This window comes from Pan paniscus, chromosome 3, assembly GCF_029289425.2.
Source record: "Pan paniscus chromosome 3, NHGRI_mPanPan1-v2.0_pri, whole genome shotgun sequence".
NCBI lineage: Eukaryota > Metazoa > Chordata > Mammalia > Primates > Hominidae > Pan > Pan paniscus.
In genome coordinates this window covers 97,357,498-97,382,503 of record NC_073252.2, presented here as the reverse complement: position 1 = coordinate 97,382,503, position 25,006 = coordinate 97,357,498, and the positions used below count along the sequence as shown (strand labels likewise).

The following is a 25,006-nucleotide window of genomic DNA, read 5'->3' as shown; positions in this document are numbered from 1 at the left end:
TGTGAACTAATTTAAAGGTACTGTAATTGAGATTTTAATCACTTAAAAAAAAAACTTCTGACCACATAAAGGTCAAAATAATATAAACTATCACAGCCACCTCTAAAGCCTTGTGATGATATTACTCACAGAGTCATAGAAACGTTTTTCTTACTGGATCATTCAGGAACCTAAGATTATCAATGGCAGACATATAAGTCTGGATATAAGAAAATTCTCCTAGGCCTTAATAGAAAACTTTCAGAGCGATTAAACATGAAATTATTATAAGGTCAAATAGATTTTTGGCTATAGACTTGCAAGATTAATGTAAACAAGCTTTTGGAGTTACCTGGTTACCTGGGTAGTCCTGGATTTTGCCTTTTTTCTCCCAAGACGCTTATAATTGGATTTTTTTTTTTTGAGACGGAGTCTCGCTCTGGCCCAGGCTGGAGTGCAGTGGCGTGATATCTCGTCTCACTGCAAGCTCCACCTCCCGGGTTCACGCCATTCTCCTGCCTCAGCCTCCCGAGCAGCTGGTACTACAGGCGCCCGCCACCATGCCCGGCTAATTTTTTGTGTGTGTATTTTTAGTAGAGACGGGGTTTCACCGTGTTAACTAGGATGGTCTCGATTTCCTGACCTCGTGATCCGCCCGCCTTGGCCTCCCAAAGCGCTGGGATTACAGGCGTGAGCCACCGCGCCTGGCCTCAATTCTCAAGAGATTTTTTAATGATATCATAGTCTTCTTTCATGCATGTATCTTTTCTCTTTGTAAATAATAACAGCTTTTAAAAACATTTTGTATTATTTCACTTCATGGATTATTTCTTCTAACTTCTTTTTTCTTTGCTTTGTTTCTATCTTTCCTATTACAAAGCTGGAATCACTCCACATTTCTGATGATCTTGGTTGTCTTCTGTTGCAGGATGGGGCACTAACGAGCTATCGGGAAGCTCTGAATACATGGGTGGCATCTGTGTCATGTGAGATTTGCTATAGAACTCTCTGGTGGGATTAATTGCTGGGGAATATAATGTCAGTAAGGGTGGGTATTTTCTCTTGGGCTGGTCAGATTTTTCAAAGGATGATTTTGGAAGTTTCCGTGCAGAAGACACATGCCCAGCTGCCAGCACTCTGGGGCCCAAGAGGGCAATTGAGAATTGAAAATCATCACAGCAGAGTAGAAATCCAATAGAAACATAAAAGATCTCAATAAATTTATGCCGTGGTGTACCTTTTCTCCAGACGATAACTAATGAAGTGCCCCCAAACTGATAATTAATTCAAAGAAAGATGTGATATCTGACAAGCTGATGCTCTCACCCTGGGGAGAGGGAAGGGATTCCCCAGGACAAGGGTGAGAAGGCTCCAGGATGGCAGGTGTGGCCAGATGCAAAGCACCTCCCGCCCACATGGGAGTAAGTCAAATACTCCAGAGAGATAACGCAGCTGGGAATAAAATTTCCAGAGACTATATCAACAATCATGCTGTGTCTCAAGCAATTTAAATGGAAATAAAGTTGATGTGTTCTCAAAAATATGCTAAAAAACTCAAAAGTGGCTTTAAGGCTGACATAGACATATAAAATATGTGTCTATGAAAATAATAGTAGAACCTACCTCATAGAGTTATTCTGAGGTTTACATGAGTACATAATTTGAACCAACCATTTGGAACAGCAACTGGCACATGCTGAGAGTGGCAAGGATATTACCTATTATTCTTTAGGTTATTAAACTCTAGAGTTAGGCTTCCTGGAATCCTGGTCCCACCACTAGCTGTGTTACATTGGGAAATTGATGCAATCTCTCTAAACCTCAATGTCTTCATCTGTACAATGTGCATGGCAATGGCATTTACCTCATAAGTTAATGCTAAACATTGCACTAAATGAGGCAATGTATGCTCAAAAATGAGCATAGTCAGCACTCCATAAATGTTAGCTATAAATAGTAATAATTCGTGTTTTTTACAAAAATTTATATTTTAACTTCAAAAAGGAAAACAATCTCCACCATTAAAGAACTCTTTAGTTTTTAGATACTTTTATATTGCGACAACCATACCATTTGTATTACTCTGTATTGTTTTAATAAACACTTGGTATTTCTACATCATCTCAGTAATTACACGTTTAAGCATCTGCCAAGAACATTTTCAGGATAATTTAAAATACATCAATACATCATCAAAACACTTTTGGAACATTCAGATGGTTTGTGGTTTGGTTCTCACAGAGAAGACTGGATGGTACATCTTTGTTTTTGGATTGGGCTTCTTAGGTTATTTCCCAACTCCCTTCACAGGAGGAATGTAAGCAAACATTCTGATCTCTCACACATGCTCTTCTTGGCAGGATTCCAGGCTCCACAGCCGCTGCAAGACCAGCAAGTATTTCCGCTCCCTCGACATCTTGGGCTTCAGTACCAAAATCAAAATGAAATGCTAATTGAGTAGGAATTGATGGCTTTGAATGTGGCATTTTCAAAAATTTCTCTAGGAACTTAAAATGTATTCTATTTATTGCAATGTGCTATAGAGTATGCATCTATTCCATTCTCAAGTTCTGTTTACTGCTACTAAAGTCCCTCTCCCAATTTTCATTTTGCACCTCATCCCAAAACATGCTTTAAGGTTGTTATTTATGCACATACATGAAATGTTACAATTCTTTCTAGCAATCTTTACAATAATATTAATCTCATTATCTTACCAAGTTATTTAAACCCCCAAAATGAAGGATTTGAACTGAAGATAATTTCTGCAAGTTACAATATTCTTTGTCAGGTCCATGTAAATTACGGACCTCTGCAGAAAAGAAGACAGTTGGATCTCTTGCAGGGATGCTGGGCTGTCCTTCTCCAGGCTTTGGAGTCACATCTTCGCACTGCTCATCATTACCTGTATAATTATATTAGAGATGCCAATCCTTGCCTTCCACTAACCTTCCAAGAGAGCTTGCGGTAATTTGTTACATCAGCAATAGAAAACTAACACACCTCTGTTGCAAACATGGCCATCTAAGATCTGCAGGTAGACACATCTCCCTCTTTGATCTCAGCCTGGAAAAGCTCATCAATTTTAAGAAGCCATAAGATTAGATTAGGTTCACCTGGATAATCCAAGCTAATCTTCCCATCCCAAGACCTTTAACTGAATCATATCTACAAAATCCATTTTTGCCCTGTAAAGCAACGTATTTCTATATTCCAGGGATTGGGAGTGGACTTCTTTGAGGGCCATTATTCTGCCTACCAGGCAGAGGATCACTCCCCCAAAGTGAATCAAGTATATCATCTCCCTGGATAAGCTAAATTTAGAATATGGTACTTTGTGAAAATGTAATATAGAATCAGGTTGGCTTGCAGAGACACACATAGAGGAAGAAGTAGAGGAAAGTGATGCCCTGTGATCCCCAGAGATTGACAGGGTTACCTTTGGACATTCCAGATGTTGCTCCAGGCCTGCTATGGCCCTCTGATACTAGAACACTGGCTTTCAATAATGTGACAACTGCTCTTCCCACCTGCCCATCTAAACCTTTAGAAGGTGGGACAAAGAGTAAGCACAGAGTAGTTGCCAGATGGTATTAAGAAAGATCTCCTGACTGTATGGAGTTTATCCCAAAGTGCTTTCGGTATTTCATGGAGCCATATGCTCAAAATGTGATGGAAGCTCATAAGTGGATACCACATTTCCAAATTCATTATGGCCTTGAAAACAAGGTGGTAGTGGCTATAATTCCCTTAAATGCTAGGTCTCCATATGCGAGAGATGATTAAACAGAAAAATGAATAAAAGGGTGTGGAAAAAAGGTATTCAATATTATTTGTCCATACTGTTGATTGCATATATACCTTTCAATTCCATCTCATCTTTCTTGATAAATCCTTTTTGTGGGGTAACTGATAATTTTATTTTGGGATTGATAACAGGTTTTTTTATTTTATTTATTTATTTTTTCTATTTCAATAGGTTTTGGGGGAACAGGTGGTGTTTGGTCACATGAATAAGTTCTTTGGTGGTGATTTCTGAGATTTTGGTGCACTCATAACTTGAGCAATGTACACTGTACATAATGACTAGTTTTTTATCCCTGACCTCCCTCCCACCCTTATCACTGAATCCTCAAAGTCCATTGTATCATTCTTTTGCCTTTGTGTCCTCATAGCTCATCTCCTACTTATGAGTGAGAAAATATGATATTTGGTTTTTCATTCCTGAGTTACTTCACTTAGAATAATGGTCTCCAATTCCACCCATCTTGCTGCCAGTGCCATTACTTAGTTCCTTCTTATGGCTGAGTAGTATTCCATAGTGTTTGTGTGTGTATGTGTTTTATCTAGTCAATGATTGGTGGGCATTTGGGCTGACTCTATATTCTTGCAATTGTGAATTGTGCTACTATAAACATGCGTGTGCAAGTATCTCTTTCTTATAATGACTTCTTTTCCTCTGGGTAGATACCAAGTAATGGAATTGCCGGATCAAATGGTAGATTTTCTTTTAGTTCTTTAAGGAATCTCCTCACTTTTTTCCATAGTGGTTGCACTAGTTTACATTCCAACCAACAGTGTCAAAGTGTTCCCTGTTTACTGTATCCACACCAACAAGTATTATTTTTTGATTTTTTGATTATGGCCATTCTTGAAGTAGTAGGAAGGCATCACATTGTGGTTTTGATTTGCATTTCCCTGATCATTAGCGATATTGAGCATTTTTTCATATGTTTGTTGGCCATTTGTTTATTTTCATTTGAGAATTGCCTACTCACATCCTTAGCCCACTTTTGAATGGGATTGTTTGTTTTTCTGTTGCTGATTTGTTTGAGTTCTTTGTAGATTATTGATATTAGTCCTTTGTCAGATGTATAGATTGCCAAGATTTTCTCCCACTCTGTGGGTTGTCTGCTTAATCTGCTAATTATTTCTCTTGCTGTGCAGAAGCTTTTTAGTTTAATTAAGTCTCATCTATTTATCGTTGTTTTTGTTGCATTTGCTTTTGGGTTTTTGGTCATGAAGTCTCTGCCTGAACCAATGTCTAGCAGGGTTTTTCCAATGTTATCTTCTAGAGTTTTTATGATTTCAGGTATTTGATATAAGTCTTTGATCCAGCTTGAGTTGATTTTTGTGTAAGTTAAGAGATGAGGATCCTGTTTCATTCTTCTACATGTGGCTTGCCAACCATCCCAGCACCATTTGTTGAATAGGGTGTCCTTTCCCCACTTTACGTTTTTGTTTGCTTTGTCAAAGATCAGTTGGCTGTAAGTATCTGGGTTTATTTCTGAGTTCTCTATTCTGTTCCATTGGTCTACAAGCCTGTTTTTATACGAGTACCATGCTGTTTTGGTGACTATAGCATTATAGTATAATTTGAAGTTGGGTAATGTAATGCTTCCAGGTTTGTTCTTTTCCCTTAGTCTTGCTTTTGCTATGTGGGGACTTTTTTGGTTCCATATGCATTTTAGATTGTTTTTACTAGTTCTGTGAAGAATGACAGTGCTATTTTGATGGGAATTTCAATAAATTTGCAGATTGCTTTTGGCAGTATGTTCGTTTTCACAATATTGATTCTACCCATTCATGAGCAGGAGATGTGTTTCCATTTGTTTGTGTCATCTATGATTTTTTCAGCAGTGTTTTGTAGTTTTCCTTGTAGAAGTATTTCACCTCCTTTGTTAGGAATATTCTAAAGTATTTAAATTTTTTTGCAGCTATTGTAAAAGGGGTTGAGTTCTTGATTTGATTCTCAGCTTGGTCGCTGTTGGTATATAGCAGGGCTACTGATGTGTGTACATCCTGAAACTTTGCTGAATTCATTTACCAGTTCTAGGAGCTTTATGGATGAGTCTTTAGGGTTTTCTATGTATACGATCATGTCATCAGCAAACAGCAGCAGTTCGACTTCCTCTTTACTGGTTTGGATGCCCTTTATTTCTTTCTCTTATCTGATTGCTCTAAGACTTGCAGTACTGTATTGAATAAAAGTGGTGAAAGTGGGCACCCTTGTCTTGTTCCATTTCTCAGGGGAAGGCTTTCAAATTTCCCCATTCAGTATTATGTTGGCTGTGGGTTTGTTGTCAATGGCTTTTATTACCTTAAGGTATATCCCTTTTATGCTGATTTTGCTGAGGGTTTTAATCAGAAAGGATGCTAGATTTTGTCAAATGCTTTTTCTGCATCTATTGACATGATCATGTGATTTTTGTTTTTAATTCTGTTTATGACTGGTCTCACATTTATTGACTTGTATATGTTAAACCTTCCCTGCATCCCTGGTATGAAACCCACTTTTCATGGTGGATTATCTTTTGGATATACTGTTGGATTCAGGTCACTAGTATTTTCTTGAGAATTTTTGTATCTATGTTCATCAGAGATACTGGTCTGTAGTTTTCTTTTTTTGTTATGTCCTTTCCTGGTTTGGTATTAGGGTGACACTGGCTTCATAGAATGACTTAAGGAAGATTCCCTCTTTCTCTATCATTTGGAATAGTGTCAATAGGATTGGTACCAATTCTTCTTTGAATGTTTCATAGAATTCAGCTGTGAATCCGTCTGGTCCAGGGCTGTTATTGGTCTCTTCAGAGTTTCTATTACTTCCTGGTTTAATCTAGGCCAGGTGTATCTTTCCAAGAATTTATCCAACTCCTCTAGGTTTCCTAGTTTATGCACAAAAACTTGTTCATAGTAGCCTTGAATGATCTTTTGTGTTTTTGTGGGATTGGTTGTAATTTTTCCCATTTCATTTCTAATTGAGCTTATTTGGATCGTCCATCTTTTTTTCATGGTTAATCTTGTCAATGGTCTATCAATATTATTTTTCAAAGAAACAGCTTTTTAAAATTTATCTTTTGTATTTTTTTGTTTCAATTTCATTTAGTTCTGCTCTGATCTTGGTTATTTCTTTTCTGCTGGGTTTGGGTTTGGTTTGTTACTGTTTCTCTAGCTCCTTGAGGTGTGACTTGAGATTGTCTGTCTATTTGTGCTCTTTCAATCTTTTTGATGTGGACATTTAATGAATGGTATGAACTTTCCTCCTGGTATCACTTTGCTGTATCCCAGAGGTTTTGATAGGTTGTAACACTATTATCATTCAGTTCAAATAACTTTTTAATTTCCATCTTGATTTCACTGTTGGCCCAGTGACCATTCAGGAGCAGATAATTTAATTTTCATGTATTTGCGTGGTTTTGAGGGTTCCTTTTGGAGTTTATTTCAAATTTTATTCCACTGTGGTCTGAGAGAGTACTTGCCATAATTTCAATTTTCTTAAATTTATTGAGACTTGTTTTTTCACCTATCATATGGTCTAACTTAGAGAATGTTCCATGTGCTGATGAACAGAATGTATATTCTGCAGTTGTTGGGTAGAATGTTCTATAAATATCTGGTAAGTCCATTTGTTGTAGGCTGTAGTTTAAATCCATTGGTTCTTTGTTGACTTTCTGTCTTGATGACCTGTCTAGTGCTGTCAGTGGAGTATTGAAGTCTCCTACTATTGTTGTATTGCTGTCTATCTCATTTCTTAGGTCTAGTAGTAATTGTTTTGTAAATTTGGGACCTCCAGTGTTAGGTGCTTATATATTTAGGATTGTGATATTTTCCTGTTGAAATAGTTCTTTCTTTTATCATTATATAATGTACCTCCTTGTCTTTTTTAACTTCTGTTGCTTTCAAGTTTGTTTTGTCTGATATAAGAATAGCTACTTTTGCTTGCTTTTGGTTTTCATTTGCATGAAATATCTTTTTCCACCCCTTTACCTTAAGTTTATGTGAGTCCTTATGTGTCAGGTGAGTCTCTTGAAGACAGTAGGTACTTTGTTGGTGAATTCTTATCCATTCTGCCATTCTATATATTTTAAGTGGAGCATTTAGGCCATTTACATTCAACGTTAGTATTCAGATGTGAGGTGCAATTCTATTCATCATGCCATTGTTGCCTGTATACTTTGTTTTTTTTTTCATTGTGTTGTTGCTTTATAGGTCCTGTAAGATTTATGCTTTAAAGAGGTTATGTTTTAATGTGTTTCCAGGATTTGTTTCAAGATTTGGAGCTCCTTTTAGCAGTTCTTTTAGTGCTGGCTTAATAATGATGAATTCTCTCAGCATTTGTTTGTCTGAAAAAGACTGTAACTTTCCTTCATTTATGAAGCTTAGTTTTGCTGGACACAAAATTCTTGGCTGGTAATTGTTTTGTTTAAGGAGACTAAAGAAAGGACCCCAATCCCTTCTAGCTTGTAGGGTTTCTGCTGAGAAATCTGCTGTTAATCTGACAGGTTTTCCTTCATAGGTTACTTGATGCTTTTGCCTCACGGCTCTTATGATTCTTCCCTTTGTCTTGACTTTAGATAACCTGATGACTATGTGCCTAGGCGATGATCTTTTTGTGATGAATTTCTCAGGTGTTCTTTGAGCTTCTGATATTTGGATATCTAGGTCTCTAGAAAGGCCAGGGACGTTTCTCTTGTTTATTCCCTCAAATATGTTTTGCAACTTTTAGATTTCTCTTCTTCTCCAGTAACACCAATTATTCTGAGGTTTGGTCATTTAACATAATCACAAATTTCATGCAGGCTTTGTCCTTTTTTAAATATTCTTTTTTCTTTGTATTTGTTTAATTGTGTTAATTTAAAAGACTTGTTTTTTAGAAGTTCTTTTTTCTACTTGTTTGATTCTATTGCTGAGACTTTCCAATGCATTTTGCAATTCTCTCTGTCCTTCGTTTTCAGAAGTTTTGATTGTTTTTCTCTTATGTTATCTATTTCACTAGATATTTTCTCATTCACACCCTGTATTGTTTTTTTGATTACTATAAGTTGGACTAGCCCCCCCAATAGCTTATGTCCTTTTCTTCAGCTACCAGGCTGGGTAGAGAAAGACCATCAACTAGGGGCAGGGCTAGACATGTCTGAGCTTAGACTCTCCTTGGTCAGGGCTTGCTGTGGCTGATTTGGGAGATGAGGGTGTAGTTCCCAGGCCAATGGAGTTATGTTCCCAGTGGGATTACAGCTGTCTCTGCCATGTCATACAGGTCATCAGGGGAGTGGGGGAAAGCTGGCAGCCACAGGCCTCACACAGCTCCCATGCAGCCCAGAGTCTGAGGGCCGGTCTCACTCCCACCATGAGCCCCCAACAAAAATGTGTTTATTTCCTTCCAGTCAGCTGGTGAGTAGAGCTGAGAAATTGCCCCAGGCTGTAAGCCCTGCAACTGAGAAAGCAAGCTGGCTCACATTTCCTCTGCTGTCCCACAGAGCCTAGAGCAGCAGTCCACCGCCTTCAAAGGGTCTGTGGATTCTCTCTGCTTTCCTGGTATGTCCCTGCAGTAGTTCTTGGAGCAAAAGTTCACAATGTGGGTCTCCATGAACTGCTCTGTTCATCCAAGTAGCAGGTGCAAGTTAGTCCTGCCTCCTATCCTCCTCCATTTTGCCTCCTGATGACCCATTTTTCTTGATACATCTTAATAAAATACCTTTCTTTCAAGGTTTCCTCACCCTAAAAGTAGAAGTCATTTCTTTAATTTAAGCAACAAATATCTGAGCACTCACTCTGTGCCAGACATTGAGTTAAGAGCTGAGAATGCATAATGAAAAGACGGAGTAGGATCTTCCTCCTTTGAATTCCACGTTGAACTCTTCTCCTGGCACGACCACTTCCTGCTTCACAGGAGGGTTCTCTGTCTTGTCTACCTGACCGCAGCCAATCCCACTGCTAATCTGTAAACCCTTAAAGAGGAGACACCGGATCTTCTGGATTATGGGACTGCTCATAGAACAGTGCCTGTCCTAACATAAATGAGCATAAGAATTCAACAATCACTCATTAAACACCTACAGTATACATGGAGCTAGGTATATTTGATGATATAAATGAAATTTAAGAACATCCCTGACTAGAAATTTCCAGTAGAAATTAGGAGACTGATCTCTACACTAAATATAGAGGGCGACAAAAGGGAACAGACCCAAAACCACAGGAGAGATGCTAGCATGACAGGGATGCAGAGACATAAAGCACAACAGTGAGATGGAGTTAATATACCTCCACGAGGGTGACCTTGTCCTGCATCTCAAATTTTGGGTAGGATTTGAATGGGCCAGAGGGACAGAAAAGAAGAGAAAGAGCATGATGAGCAAGGGCTTGAATGTTAAATAGATTCCTCTTTGGAGGACCATGGAGATACAAGCTTCTAAAGCACATACGCCCTGTATTGGAGAATGGGGAGGAGTAGGTAGATGAGAAGGTTGAAGCCATATTATGTAGCCTTGAATGCTGAACATCAGATATGGGGCTATATTCTTACCTTGATACATTTCAGAAGCAACTGAAATCGTAGGACCTTCCTTGCTTCTCTATTGGGTGAATGTTTCTCAGTCTTGGTGTGAGTCTCAGTGCCTACGTAGTTAAAGCTTACTGAAATGTTCCCTTTGCAATTCTAGAGAGATATGTCCTTTATGTTGACATGTTCATGTTGACAGACTGCATCTGATTAAACAGCTGCCTGTGCAGTGCCTCCAAGTGTGGATAAAAGAAAAATTAAACTCATAAACTTGGACAGCCATGCGTAAACTAGTTACATTGATCAAAGGGCAATAGAAATGATCCAGTGAGGATTTGTCTGAATTTCCCACAATTATTTAAAATCTACCTCAAATACCTGTTCATCTATAATGCCTCCCCTGAGGCCTTCATTCTGAATAGTACCTCTGTCTCTGTCCCCAAAGCACTAACTGATCCCTGTGATAGCGCACTTCCCAGCCAGGCTGATATGTAGACTTGGCTGCCTGTGTATCTTTTCCCCATAGACTGTGAGCTTCCTTTTATGAATAATAATTGTAGCTAGCATTTAGTAGGGTGCTCCTACCTGTTAAACTCTATGATGAGTGCTTTACATAGATTATATCATTTATTCACTAAACAGTCCTTTAAAATGGTGCTATATTCACTAAACAGTCATTTAAAATGTTATTATTCTTCTTCATCTTACAGGTAAACAAACTAAGGCAAAAAAAAAGTGAAATAATAAGTGCCAGTACACAGAGCTAGTAAGGAATAGGGTCTGCCAGGTCCCAAAAAGCATGCCATCACCTTTGCCCCATACTGCCTCTGGTAGATAGAGGTAATGTCTTATTTATCACTGCCATCCACTGGACCCAGCTTAGTGCCTGACACACAGAGGGGCTCAGTCAATGCTGATTGGTTTGAGGTGGAGCAAAAATGCTTAGCAGGGTGAGCACCTTTGCTGTGATTGAGTATCTGATTCTCTATGAAGAGAAGGGGAGTCCTGAGTCAAACACATTCCTCTGGCTCCTGGCTGTCATCTTTATTTGCCCTGCTTCTTTGCTCCTCCTCCTTCCTAACTGCACCGTTTGGATTCAAAGCTGGAGCTTAATGCAGACAAAGGGAAAACAGAACTTTGAATGACCACTGTGGGACTAAGAGAGGAGAAACAAGAAATTTGACAGATGAGGAATAAAGTGAGGAGAAGAGAAAATGATTAAGCTTTATCACTTTAACTTAATATTTAACCTAATGAAAACAAAATCTTATCTGAAATTGGAAAAATCAATGTATTGATTGCTGGTTCATTGCCCTCTTCTTTATGATTTGACAGTCTGAGAATAATCTAATGGGTGTGGCTTAAAGACCTAGATCATGTGTGGAACTGGAATTGGGTGTTATTCAAGCAAAAAAAATAAATAAATACCTGTGCAATACACCTGCTTTATGCACTTGAGCAGGGAAGAAATCCACAAGGACTCACCAGTCTCCTGGTCTGCAGAGAAGACAGAATCAACATGAGCACAGCAGGAAAAGTAAGCAAAAAATATATTACTGTTGGAACTATATTCTCATCAATATAACAAAGAAAGTAATACAGTATTTGATGAATCATTTAAAATTCATAACTAAATTAGAAATGATACACTGAAATATGATATGCAATATATGCTATAATATGTAATGTATACTGAACTACAGTGGAAATAAGCTATGCCTAAATACCTTCAAAAAGAATGTATAGAATCTCTATCTATGAAGTGTTTATTTCCCACATTAAAGACATTTGCGGTAAAGTGATAGTTTATTCCAAGCTAATCACGATTAATTTGTAAAGCCAAAGTTAGAAATGTCTTTCATCAAGAAGTTTTCTTTATATTAAGGTACCATAATTTAAATGTATTATTATTTGTATTTATATTTTTTGTGAATACAAGAAAGTCTGATGAAAGTTTTATGAGAGGATTTGATTTAGAAGACTTTGAAATACCCTTTTAACCTTAACATAAAATAGTTTACAAAATGCTCATTGGTCTCACAGCATTAGAATCATCAAGGTTAAGCAAGACAACATCAACATTCAAATTCTGATTTAAAAGGGTCTAGTAGGACACAATTCAGGCAATTTCCAGAGTAATCCTATGGAACAGTATCTTCCCCATATAAAAGTCAATATGGTTTTACAGAAAATTAATAATACAATTTGAATCACTTATTAGCACTAGGAACACAGATATTTGGTTTTGCCTTCCATAAATATCTTAATTGTTCAATGTGTTTATAGGTGCACAAAAATGCATGTGGTAATACAATATAATCAATTGATATTTTAATTGCCTAATTACAAAAATTTGTGCAACTATTTCCAGTCCTTTTTTGTGTTAGGAGTGTATTACACAGTAAAATATCTCACTATGATAACTCAGTTTAAAGGCTCTGAGGCTTCTCTATACACTCTGTGACAAAACAGGTTCATATCAATAAGACTGGTTGGAAATCACATGGGTGGCCCATTGTTACTGTTCTTATTCCACCTCACTTTACTTTCATTCATTACTGATTAATATGTACATTCCACATAGAAAACAATTAGCAAAAAAATTAAATTTACCAAACTCAACTTAAAAGAAATAATGAGTTCCTAGAGCAAAAGTATAAACCAATCATATTAATGAAAATAATAACTGATGAAATAGACAATTACCTCCCCTCTTGGGCACAACATCAATAACTTAGCTTGTTGTCAGCATTTCATTTATGTTTATACATCCTGCATTATATTTTCCTCAAATGCTAAATAGTGACAATACTAACTATTTCATAAAGTAGTTGTGTTGTGATAATTCAATAAATGAATACTATAAAGAACTTAAAATCATATTTGGGATATAGAAATAAGTCAATAACTATTAGCCACTATTATTATTGTTGCTGTTTAACTTTTTGCTAACTTTTTACTGCCAACGAGTAGTGAAAACATAAGGCTAGATTCATCTTTATTCTCCGGAAAGCCAGCTTTGAGACTTTAGAGAAATTAGTTAATCACTGAGTCAATGGATCCTCAATTATTTCAGCTGTAAAATAAAGCCAATAATTCAATAGTACTGTCCTGGTAGCATCCTTACGAGATTTTAAAATAATGCATGTTGTTTATAGCAGCACAATTTTCAATTACAAAAATACAGAACTGACCTAAATGCCCATCGACAAACGAGTAGATAAAGAAAATATGGTGTGCATATACCATGGAATACTACTCAGCCATTAAACAGAATAAAATAAAATAATGGCCTTTGCAGCAACTTGGATGGAGCTGGAGACCATTATTCTAAGTAATTCAGAAATGGAAAACCAAACATCATATGTTCTCATTTATAAGAGAGAGTTAAGCTATGAGGATGCAAAGGCATGAGAATGATATCATGAACTTTGGGAACTCGAGGGGGAAGGTTGAAAGGGGAGGTGAGGGATAAAAGACTACATATTGGGTGCAATGTACACTGCTTGAGTGAAGGGTGCACCAAAATCTCAGAAATCACCACTAAAGAACTTACCCAGGTAACCAGAAAACACCTGCACCCCAAAAACTATTGAAATTAAAAATAAATTTTATAAATAAATATAATGCAAATAACTCACCGAGCACAGGCCACAATGTGCCTGTCACATCATAGGCACCTGATAATCAGGAACTCCTACTATTAGTACTTTACTTCCAAGTATTCTGATATTTATTTTGGCATTGATCATGTTGAACATCCTGCAAAGTTGAATAATTTGACAAATAAATAATGACAACAAATCATCAGAAGAACAAATTTCAATTGAATTTTTATCATAATTGCAATTTTGTTGATTCTCTCTGGAAAGAGTTTTGTGAATTGTACATGCTTAACCACAATGAAGACAGATATTACAGTTCATTGCCAAGCACTGGAAATTATGTGTACATCTTTTATTTTTAAGAACATCTATGGATAAGATCTGCTAGCTAGAAATTCAAACACACAGTGTCTCCAATTTTGAAATATGTATGTGTAGGTCTGAGTGTATACACACACACACATACACACACACACACACCCAACTCTAACCTTTGTAATTTGGGGCTCAAATCAAAGCTGGAAGGAGTCTCTACACATAGATCAGATAACAGTACAGCCTCTCAAAGCTAAGTTGCAAATGAGTGTTGGAACAAGTAACACACAGAAGTGGTGGAGAGGGAAAATTAAAAGAGGAGAATAGGAAAAGAGAGAGAAAGAGATGTCATCCCAGGCAGGAAGATAAATATATCCTTATAAACTCAGATCCTTTTGGCCTAAGCAGAAAATTGAGAAAGAAAACAGTGTATTTTATGTGAACAGACACTGACTCTGTCAGCAAAATGAAGGTGACTTAGAATTTGATGTACCAGCCAATAATTGTGGGTGAAGAGACATTTTCAGCATAGCATTAGGAAATGTCAGGATTAAACAACTTTGGAGAAAAACAACAACAACATAAGGATGGCCTTAATGAATATATTCCATTTTATCTCAGTGTGTTATTATAGTTAACTGTTTATCTTTCCTTATGTTATTGCTTTTTTAAAATATATTCTTTTCTCTTTATAAATCAGAGGTGATCATTTCTATAGAGCACTTGTTAGGTACCAGACATAGGATTAGATGTTGTATGTACAAAGATGAAATGACACAATATCTGACTGCAAGCGTGGGAGAACACTGGTGCCATCTCTCTGTTTGCTTTTCTAGGTAATCAAATGCAAAGCAGCTGTGCTATGGGAGTTAAAGAAACCCTTTTCCATTGAGGAGGTGGAGGTTGCACCTCCTAAGGCCCATGAAGTTCGTATTAAGGTGAAATACATTTTTCCATTTGTATTTAAGTTTTAAAAACTCAGAAAAGTTAAAAAACGGAAACAACCAAAAATCCCGAGTCATTTTTATATGATCATCCAGAAAATAGAATATACTTGTTATCAAGGAAAGGTATAAATATAAATTTTTAAATTTTAAAAAAGTGCACACAGTGTAATTCCAGTAAAATACAAAAGAATGTATGTGTTTGTGCAGAAAAAAAATTTCAAAGTGATATATATCAAGACTTCAAAATCAATTAGCATTAGATATTTTTATGTATTAATTTGCAACTTCTGCTTCTATTTTTTAAAGGCATGCATTCTTTTATATTATTTAAGACTTAACTATTTCAGGATCAGTTACTTCACAGATTATTCTAAACTGTTTACTTCAAGAATGGAAGGTAGAGGAGGGTTTCAGCCTGGTCAACCTTGAGGATAAACTGAATCTTTCATACTTGGGATAGTAGGGATTATTAGTAAAACCCTTGAAAACATTTTGGAAGCGCAATTTCAGGAAACTGGGATTTTTAAATTCACCTGAGACTCATAATCTTTTATAAACATCTTCTCTTCACTCTGTAGATGGTGGCTGTAGGAATCTGTGGCACAGATGACCACGTGGTTAGTGGTACCATGGTGACCCCACTTCCTGTGATTTTAGGCCATGAGGCAGCCGGTATCGTAGAGAGTGTTGGAGAAGGGGTGACTACAGTCAAACCAGGTACAGGATTCACACTCAGGAAACATGATGGTTCACCATCCTAAGATTTCCCAGCCTGAATGAGGAAACAGAAGCAATGAGGGACGAAAGGGCTTGAACAAGGTCACCGCGCAGCCAGGACTTCAGGGATTTCCTCTTTCCCTCTCTTCCTGCCTGACTCAAGCATGTATGTCTTTAGGCACGCATGTATTCTACCCTTCAACAATTATGTACTGAGCATCTGCTAGATGCCAGGCACCAGGTTGGAGCCTGGAGATATGTGAGGATCAAAAGGGACACAGTGCCTACTAGTGTGGCATTCATAATCTAGTAACTTCCGTGTTAGTGTTGGCTGAACACGGTCTTCTGTCAGGGCCCAGACAACTAGAAATGGGAGGAGGGAAAAAACCTAAGTATGGACATTGTTCTGTGCTGAGTTCACAAAATGGAGGCTACATGGCTACGGCTGAATGAGCATGACCTTTTCTTAGGTGACCTATGCAGCCCCTTCACCAATTTCCTCTTGCAACGTGGTCTCTCTTCCTGAGCAAGGAATCAATGAAGCAGACTAGGTGAAAGGAAATGAAAGAAACATAGAAAGAGCCATCCACCATCAACAATGTCTGCCTTATTACTTTCAGCCATGCTTGAATGTGACTGATTATGGATTACTAATTATAAAGGGAGAATAACTAGGACACTTCCATACTATCATTTTCACATAAATTTTACCTATAAAATGTTATGGGCCAACCATTTTTCTTGGTCTTGTGGAATAGACAGCATAGGTAATTTAAAATAAAAATTATGTTTAATTCTAAAAAAATCACTTTTTTTTTTTTTTTTTTTTTTTTTTTTTTTTTTTGAGACGGAGTCTCGCTCTGTCGCCCAGGCTGGAGTGCAGTGGCACGATCTCAGCTCACTGCAACCTCCACCTCCCGGGTTCACGCCATTCTCCTGCCTCAGCCTCCCGAGTATCTGGGGCCACAGGTGCCCGCCACCACACCCAGCTAATTTTTTCTGTTTTTAGTAGAGACAGGGTTTCACCATATTAGCCAGGATAGTCTCGATCTCCTGACCTCGTGATCCGCCTGCTTCGGCCTCCCAAAGTGCTGGGATTACAGTCTAAAAAATCACTTTAGGCACTAGATTGGACCTGCCACTTTACCAAATACTTATTTGAACTGTGAACAGAAAAATAAAATGAACTGTCCAATTTGGGTTTCAGCTCCTACTAATTTCTTTAGTAGTAATAAATTAATAACTACTGAATAATTAATAACTACTAAACTACTACTACTAATAACTACTAAATAATACTAATAATAACTAATTAGTTAGTATTAAGTTAATAACAAAATGACACCCTTACTTTTTACCCATGCTCCCTCCACTGTAACGGGAAAAGTAGGTAATTCACAAATTATCAGCTAAAAACATTTCAAAGTCAGTTCTTATCCTAAAAGTGCCTAACTTATTGTGGAGGGTTGAAATTTCCAGAGGAATTTCTGGAATTGTTCTTTGTCCCATTTTTGATAGTTTTCCTCAAAAAAAGAACTGAGATCATTTTAAAAGCATTCATTTCATAATAAAGATAAACCTAGTCACTTTGAAAAGAATTAGTTCAAAATTCTCATTTTTATTGTAAATCAAACTATAACTAAAAACAGGTCTTACCAACATCAAGTGGAACTATTATACCCTACTTTCAACTAAAATTTATATTTATACTTACAGTAAGATTTAAATAGTTAAGGATTAAATTAAATGTTTGTAAAGCCTCCAGGAGAAATTGGTACACTACATGAAAGCAACTGTTAATACAGTGGAAGCAATTTTTCTAATCCATGTTGTTTCCCATATTTGCATGTCCTCTTTAGGAATCTTCAGGCACTTATAAACCCAAACTGGAAACAAGGCTGTGGCAGGCAATGACAAATGACATATTTGTGATTGGACTGTATTTCTTGGAGACTTTTAAAGACACATGTTTCTAATGTTTTAAAGACATGTGAGCTTTATGTTTTTGCTCTATTGATACCTGGATAGAAATTGTAAAAGAATTTGTTTTATCCCTCTCCAGGTGATAAAGTCATCCCACTCGCTCTTCCTCAGTGTGGAAAATGCAGAATTTGTAAAAACCCGGAGAGCAACTACTGCTTGAAAAACGAGTAGGTTTCTGATGCTCTCCCTGCGCAGACATTGAGTTTGCACATTAGTTATGTTCCTGTCTCATGCCTTTGTGTGTCTTTGTATTGCACTGCCCAGTGTGAACAATCCTCAGGGGACCCTGCAGGATGGCACCAGCAGGTTCACCTGCAGGGGGAAGCCCATCCACCACTTCCTTGGCATCAGCACCTTCTCACAGTACACAGTGGTGGATGAAAATGCAGTAGCCAAAATTGATGCAGCCTCGCCCCTAGAGAAAGTCTGTCTCATTGGCTGTGGATTTTCAACTGGTTATGGGTCTGCAGTCAATGTTGCCAAGGTAAGAATGACAATGGGTGATAAAAACAGTTACATGGAGACTGTCAGGAACCGAAAGGGAAGGAATGTCTCACAAGAATCGAAGATTATTTTTGTAGATTTTGAATGTCGACTAATAGAAACACAATCCAGAAAGAATTGAGAGCACATGCAAGAAATTTCACGTGTTTATCAGATTAAAAAGTTGTTGAGAGTTTAGAAAATGTAAAGATTTCATTTTCAATAATTACTCTTCTGTATTTGCTCTTTATGAGCTCATGAAATATTAGGCCTGAGAACTCATTTAGTAATTCATTCTACAATTAGAGAGCACCTACACATGCCTCAGGCACCATAGGTTCTGCTAGGCTCTGACAGCAAAAGTAAATGAAATGAAGCGTTTGCCCTTGAGGAGCAGCTAGTCTGTGGATCCTCTACTCCCAGAATTAGGATCAACAGTAGAGTCCAAAACCTTACCTGATGCACTTCCAAACCAAGGCTCACACACTCTGTGGATTCTTAGACTGAAAGTAATGACGCTTCAGTGATGCGTAATTCACTCATTATGACATTTCACTGCTAAAACTAACTCCCCTGGCATGAACACACACATATATTCAGAGGTGATAAATTTCAAGCAGAAATTCTTTAAAGGCTCCTCATCTGAGTAGGCTGAAAATCTAGTAGTATGCTTTATTTTATGAAACCGAGGCCCAGAGATATAAAGATATTTGCCCAAAGTCTCACTGCTGGTTAATATGAGAGCTGAGACTAAAATATCTTTTACTAATCTCCTGCTGAATCTTAGATCACGATACATAATTATTAGCACTTTTAAATCACAGTCACAAGCCTTGTATTTTTCTAAGTAAGTTAGAAAATGGTGTTGTCCCCCATAGTATTGCATACCACTTGGTGAATGAATGAATGAATGAATGAATGAATAGACACCCTTAAGGGAATATAAGAATGAGATTATTTGGAACAGGAAGAGCATGTTACGCAAAATGAAGGCGGACTATGGGAGACTAGGTTTAATAAATATCCCCTGGCCAATTAAAAAAATTTAGATGGCATCTTTTCCAAATTTCTGTGACTTTAGCTCTTAGTCCCTTGTTCAATTGCCTCGTCTATTTTAACAGGTGATCTAAGTGAGCCTACCCAAGAACAGAAGATGAGGATACTCATAACAATAGATTTTATTATTAAAATATAGACTAATATTTTATTACTGTGTTATTCAGTAGTGTATTTTTTAAAGCAGGGATATACTGGTCATGACTACTGAACATAAATGAACCAAGGAGTTCATTACTGAGGGTTTAAGTGGAATATTTTTCAGTCTCCTGGAGTAGCCTTTTCCACTTATTTTGTTTTCCAAATATTGCCTTTGTGTATGTATGAGTTACTGAAGCTGGCTATCAAGGGATTTCAGCAATCGAGAGTCCCTTCAAGATTGTAATCACTGCCATCTGGATCTCAAAGATCATCCAGTCCCCTGGTTCCCAGCCTGACCTTCCCATTGGAGTCACCTGGGGACTAAGTTCCACCTGCAGAGCTTCTCATTTAATTGGCATGGGCTGTGACCTGGACTGTGGGACATTTTTAAACCTGCCCAGATGAATCCAATATGCAGCAGTTTGAGAACCACTCAACTAGTTCAACTCCATGAATTTAAAAATAAAGCAACTGAAGCCAAAAGAGGTTTTGATAACAGATTGAACAGAAGAGTTTGAGCAGCTCTTGATAAACACTAGGCATGGCACTTTATAAAGTTTAGGCACTTTCAAACAACCATTGCTTAATCCATTTTTGCATTTTCTGAAAACACAGGTCACCCCAGGCTCTACCTGTGCTGTGTTTGGCCTGGGAGGGGTCGGCCTATCTGCTATTATGGGCTGTAAAGCAGCTGGGGCAGCCAGAATCATTGCGGTGGACATCAACAAGGACAAATTTGCAAAGGCCAAAGAGTTGGGTGCCACTGAATGCATCAACCCTCAAGACTACAAGAAACCCATCCAGGAGGTGCTAAAGGAAATGACTGATGGAGGTGTGGATTTTTCGTTTGAAGTCATCGGTCGGCTTGACACCATGGTATGTACCATGACATGCCCTGAGATTTCTGCCTCTACGACTTGGAGGATGCATTTAGGCTGCAGAATATATGTTTTCTGTATAAAGGATATTTTTAATGATGAATGGAAATTTCCCATCATCTGTTTGTTACCTGGCTTGTTTAATTTATTGTTATGAGGAATCTTTTATTCTATCAACTATGCAAATGTGTCTCAAGTCATATTTCCTCTAGAGGAAAAGCAAAGGGCTTGTTTTTCTTAACTGAGTGATTATAGATTACTTTGTTAATTTTTAGTTAAAAACTGTAAGTTAAAGTAAACGTAAATAATACAAGTTCTGTTCTCAAATTGGAATGTTTTATTTTTCTGCCACATTCTTAACAAAATGATTTAATACTTTTGCATATGTTCTTAATAAATTCCAATTTTTTTAAACATATTAGTATTTGGCCAAAAGAAGTGAGCAATTTTAGGCCAACTATTGTTTTATTAACAAAAATATGCCCTAAGGAAAGTGAAGCTCAAATGCATCACTATATTTTATCACAGAAACTGGACAGTACCTGGCACAAAACTAGAGCCCAATACTAGTAGGACTGAATACTTTGAAAAGTCAACAGATTTTTATCACCCCCCCAAATTTCAAAGCTATATACTCATGGCATTGTTTATAGATTGCATGAGACAATGCATGTAATATACTTAGCACAGTGCAGCCTGTCATATGGTAAGCTCCGAATAAATGTCTTCTTTTTATATGAGACAGGGTCTCACTCTGTCACTTAGGCTGAAGTACAGTGGCATAATTATAACTCACTACAGCCTCAACCTCCTGGGCTCAAGCAAATCTCCTACCTCACCCTCCAAAAATGCTGAGAATATAGGAACGAGCTACCACGCCCGGCCTCAGTTGGCATTATTGATATGAAATACTATTTCCAATCTTGCAGTACTTACATCATCTTTGGCTTATTACATGGTATTGCTTTCAAACAGTTACAAATATCAAAGGCAATGGGAAACACATCTCTAGCTATATTTCACCTACCCAGAATTCTCTAGAATCCTACTGAAAAAGTCTCCAGAGACCAACACGTTTCCATTGCCGAGATTTTCTAGAAGGTCCAGCAGTGTGGGTAATGGGGAGCAGCACCCTGAGATCAATGCTCTCAGCAGCCTTGACCTGGGACAAATGCCACAGATGAATGAAGTGTCAAGAGATTCCAACTTTTTCCAGGGCTATAGCTTTTCTCCTAATGTTCTTTTTCTGTATCTTCCTCCATTTTCTCATGTGGAACGGGAGTGTATCTTATCTCAAGATACCAAATATCTGACAGCCACATGTTCTGAGGATGTCTGGTCTCCCAAAGGTCAGAATCCAAAATCAAAGAACTAATCATTACATATCTTGGGGCAATCCTAAACCATTTTCTAACTATAGAACATGTTCAGAAAGCTCACTGGAAAAGACTTTCTGAACTGTCTTTTGAGGTTCCCTAATAATCAGGGTATTTTAATGTAAAACCTATATATATTTGGGGAGATAAAAACAATGTTTAAAACATGTCCATTTGAGAAATGGACAGTAGAATAGGAATCCATTAAAAAAGGAGACCATCAAGTCAAGACAAGAGACTACTTTGGTGATATAATCATTTATCTTGTTTCCCATTAAAATATGTGGTTGAAAGTAATGGGTTCAAAATACCTATGTAATAAATCAATGAAAAATGAATTAACCAACTCACAGATTGCCTAAGAATTATGTGATGATGAAATTGTATGCTTATATAAGGAACTGGACTTAATATATATTTGTGATGATATCTACCACTTTATTCCTTTATTAGGAAAAATTAAGTGCACTCCAATTTATTCATCCATTCTTTCATTAAAAAACCATTTTCTGGGCATTTCCTAAATCCACAGCACTATCCCGTGCAAAAAAGGGGACTGAAGGAGCAAAAGACATGATCTCTTCCCTCTACACACTCACAATCCAGTTAAGCCTATTACATGATATTGTGCATTATGAATAGGAACTATGCGACTCCACGTTAAGAATGCTAAGTGTTCACTTTATTCCAGATGGCTTCCCTGTTATGTTGTCATGAGGCATGTGGCACAAGTGTCATCGTAGGGGTACCTCCTGATTCCCAAAACCTCTCAATGAACCCTATGCTGCTACTGACTGGACGCACCTGGAAGGGAGCTATTCTTGGTGGTATGTAGTTGGGCTTCAGAGCCAAATTCTCATTAACCTCAGCATATCTCCCCTTTTACAAGTGACAAGGCAAGGTTTTGAAAAGCAGATCAAAAATAAATTAAAATTCCTTTTCTATCTACAGTCTCCAAATCAACTAGATATGGAACTAATGCAGGCAGAAGGTCCCAAAATAGACATTTCTGATGCCACCATTAAGAAAGTCTGTTCCTCTTCATCTGTTTTTGTACTTGTAACTGTGTAAGGCATGGGAATTTCTAGTAAGACACAGAAATCTACAACGATATTTCATATCTACACCCAAATTTAGACAACTGTTAAACTTGTTCCTTTGGGCATAACATCTGTACTATGATTTCTCTGTGGGAGAGAGAATAACCAGGGACCCTTGTTTATCTGTGATTTTTTTTTAAGTCTGAGCCTGTAAAAGCTTATTGAAGTACTGTATCTCTTATTAACCTCAGTCGTTGCAGTCTGGAAGCAGCAACTTTTCTAAACTTTCATTTATTTGGAAAATCTTCTCTTCAATTCTCCTACTTACCCTGGTTGAAACTAACAATGATACCGTCTTCTTTTCAGGCTTTAAGAGTAAAGAATGTGTCCCAAAACTTGTGGCTGATTTTATGGCTAAGAAGTTTTCATTGGATGTATTAATAACCCATGTTTTACCTTTTGAAAAAATAAATGAAGGATTTGACCTGCTTCACTCTGGGAAAAGGTAGATTTTTAGTTAGTTTTGTGTTTTGCTTTTTTTTCTACCGTAGGGGATTGTCTAGCAGAAAATGAAAAGGTGGAAGGATGAGAAAAATTAGAGTGCCTTGGTTTTTCCATTACCAGTTCAGTCTTTACATGGAGAGCTTGTAAGAGAAGTTTAAAACCTCTGTGAGATGCTAAAAACAGTTGCTTTGCATTTCCTATTGTGCTGAAGCCAAATTATGTTGATTACAGCAAATCCGAATGATCAGAGCCACTCAGCCTTCTTTAAAAGAGAACAATCACCTTTGCCAAAAAAAAAAAAAGTCTTTTAAAACAACCATAATTATAACATGGTGTCATTGAAGCCTCTGCCTGCCACCTATATAAAACTGACATTAGGTGGCTATATATTTAAATAATTTTCAGGACATCCTCAACACTTTCATTATTGGAGTATGTGAAACTATATTTAGTTTGTTTTCTAAGTAGATATTACTAGTTTTTTCTTTTTCCTTTTTTTCTTTTGCAGTTTACAAAAATTTTTTTATCAATAAAAGTTATTATAAAAGAGAAGTATACTAAACACTATTGTAAATGTTTGGCTTACTTTTTGTCTGAAGCTTAGAAAACTAAGCCAATTCTATTTCCTGTCTCTAACACTTAACTCTCACAACCAGCTAATAAAATGAATTTTGTCACCTGCATTTACATGAGGCACAACTGGAAACAGGCAGTTATATCTAACTTCTGCCTTCTAGCTCCAGAGTCTGAGACTTTTCTGCTATCCCATTCTTATTTTCACGAGATTTTCAACTTTTAATAGTGTTTCTTTGGCACTCACAAAATTATTATAGTAGATACTTTAACCGACAACATTCTTGAGGAGGGAAAGAAACTAGCACCCACAGAGCACCAGCTGTTCTACTAAGTGTCTTACCTGCATTATCTTATGTGATTCCCAGGCAATGCTAGGTGTCAGTCTCAATCTCACTATCTTAGAGAAGAGAAAACTGAGACTCAGAGAAGGCATGACTTGGTCAAAATCATCAGATGGTAGGAAGGAGAGCCAGAATTCAAAGGTAGATCTTGTTGTCAGCAAATATCTCACTTCTATTAAACCACACCGCCCCTCAAGAGCGCATGGATATATGGAACACAGTAGCCATCAAAGGTTAGTTATCATTGTCATCATTATCATTGACATCATCATCGTGATCATCATCATCATCATAGGATTGAAAAGATGATGGCAAATATAGAGATGAACAAAACCAGAAGATAGTGTTGAGCAACATAAGAAGTCATGAAGCATGCCTAAATTCACTTTATGAGAATGTCATATAGTAATACGCATATGTAAATATAATTAATCCTATCAATAAGATTAAAAATTGTAACACTCAATATTGGTAAGACTAAGGTGACTAGGCACTTTCATGTACTTTCAGTAGTAATTGATACATCCTTTTGGGAAAGCAATTTGGTAATATGTATCAGAAACCCTTAAAAAAAATGGATCTTTTGTTCCAGCAATTCCATTTCTAGAAATCTATTCTACAGAAATAATCAACTATTCAAACATACATATGTGTTTCAGCATGTTTACTTGTTTCTGTAATATCAAACATTAGAAACATTCTAAATTTCAACATGAGGAAAATGATTTAATAAATTCCAATCATCTATTAGAAATGAATGAGGCCATCAAAAAGAAATGACAT

At 37.1% G+C, this 25,006-nt stretch overlaps 1 protein-coding gene and 1 long non-coding RNA gene across 3 annotated transcripts; one reads left to right on the top strand and one right to left on the bottom strand.

The window, feature by feature from the left end:
- Positions 1 to 2,054: 2,054 nt before the first annotated feature.
- Positions 2,055 to 24,274, bottom strand: LOC103783523 (uncharacterized). Of its 2 annotated transcripts, none has more exons than XR_004671143.3 (7): positions 24,223 to 24,274; positions 21,414 to 21,548; positions 15,662 to 15,900; positions 13,903 to 14,023; positions 11,690 to 11,758; positions 2,697 to 2,884; positions 2,055 to 2,401 (listed from the first exon to the last, which is right to left on the bottom strand). It is a non-coding gene; the product is annotated as an uncharacterized LOC103783523 (long non-coding RNA). The 2 variants fall into 2 exon arrangements; XR_010111986.1 differs by having other exon boundaries at positions 2,790 to 2,884; positions 24,223 to 24,270.
- Positions 15,707 to 24,238, top strand: LOC100971436 (alcohol dehydrogenase 1A). The gene is made up of 6 exons (XM_003829929.5): positions 15,707 to 15,845; positions 17,908 to 17,995; positions 18,093 to 18,312; positions 20,124 to 20,384; positions 22,454 to 22,589; positions 23,169 to 24,238. The coding sequence occupies exons 1-6, from the start codon at positions 15,707 to 15,709 to the stop codon at positions 23,309 to 23,311; spliced, it is 987 nt and encodes a 328-aa protein (XP_003829977.3). The 3' UTR covers positions 23,312 to 24,238.
- Positions 24,275 to 25,006: the final 732 nt, after the last annotated feature.

Coding starts and splice junctions, on each gene's coding strand:
- LOC100971436 (XM_003829929.5), top strand. CDS start 15,707: ATGGTGGCTGTAGGAATCTGTGGCACAGATGACCACGTGGTTAGTGGT. Junction 18,313..20,123: donor CTGCAGTCAATGTTGCCAAG/GTAAGAATGACA, acceptor CTGAAAACACAG/GTCACCCCAGGCTCTACCTG. Junction 20,385..22,453: donor TCGGTCGGCTTGACACCATG/GTATGTACCATG, acceptor ACTTTATTCCAG/ATGGCTTCCCTGTTATGTTG.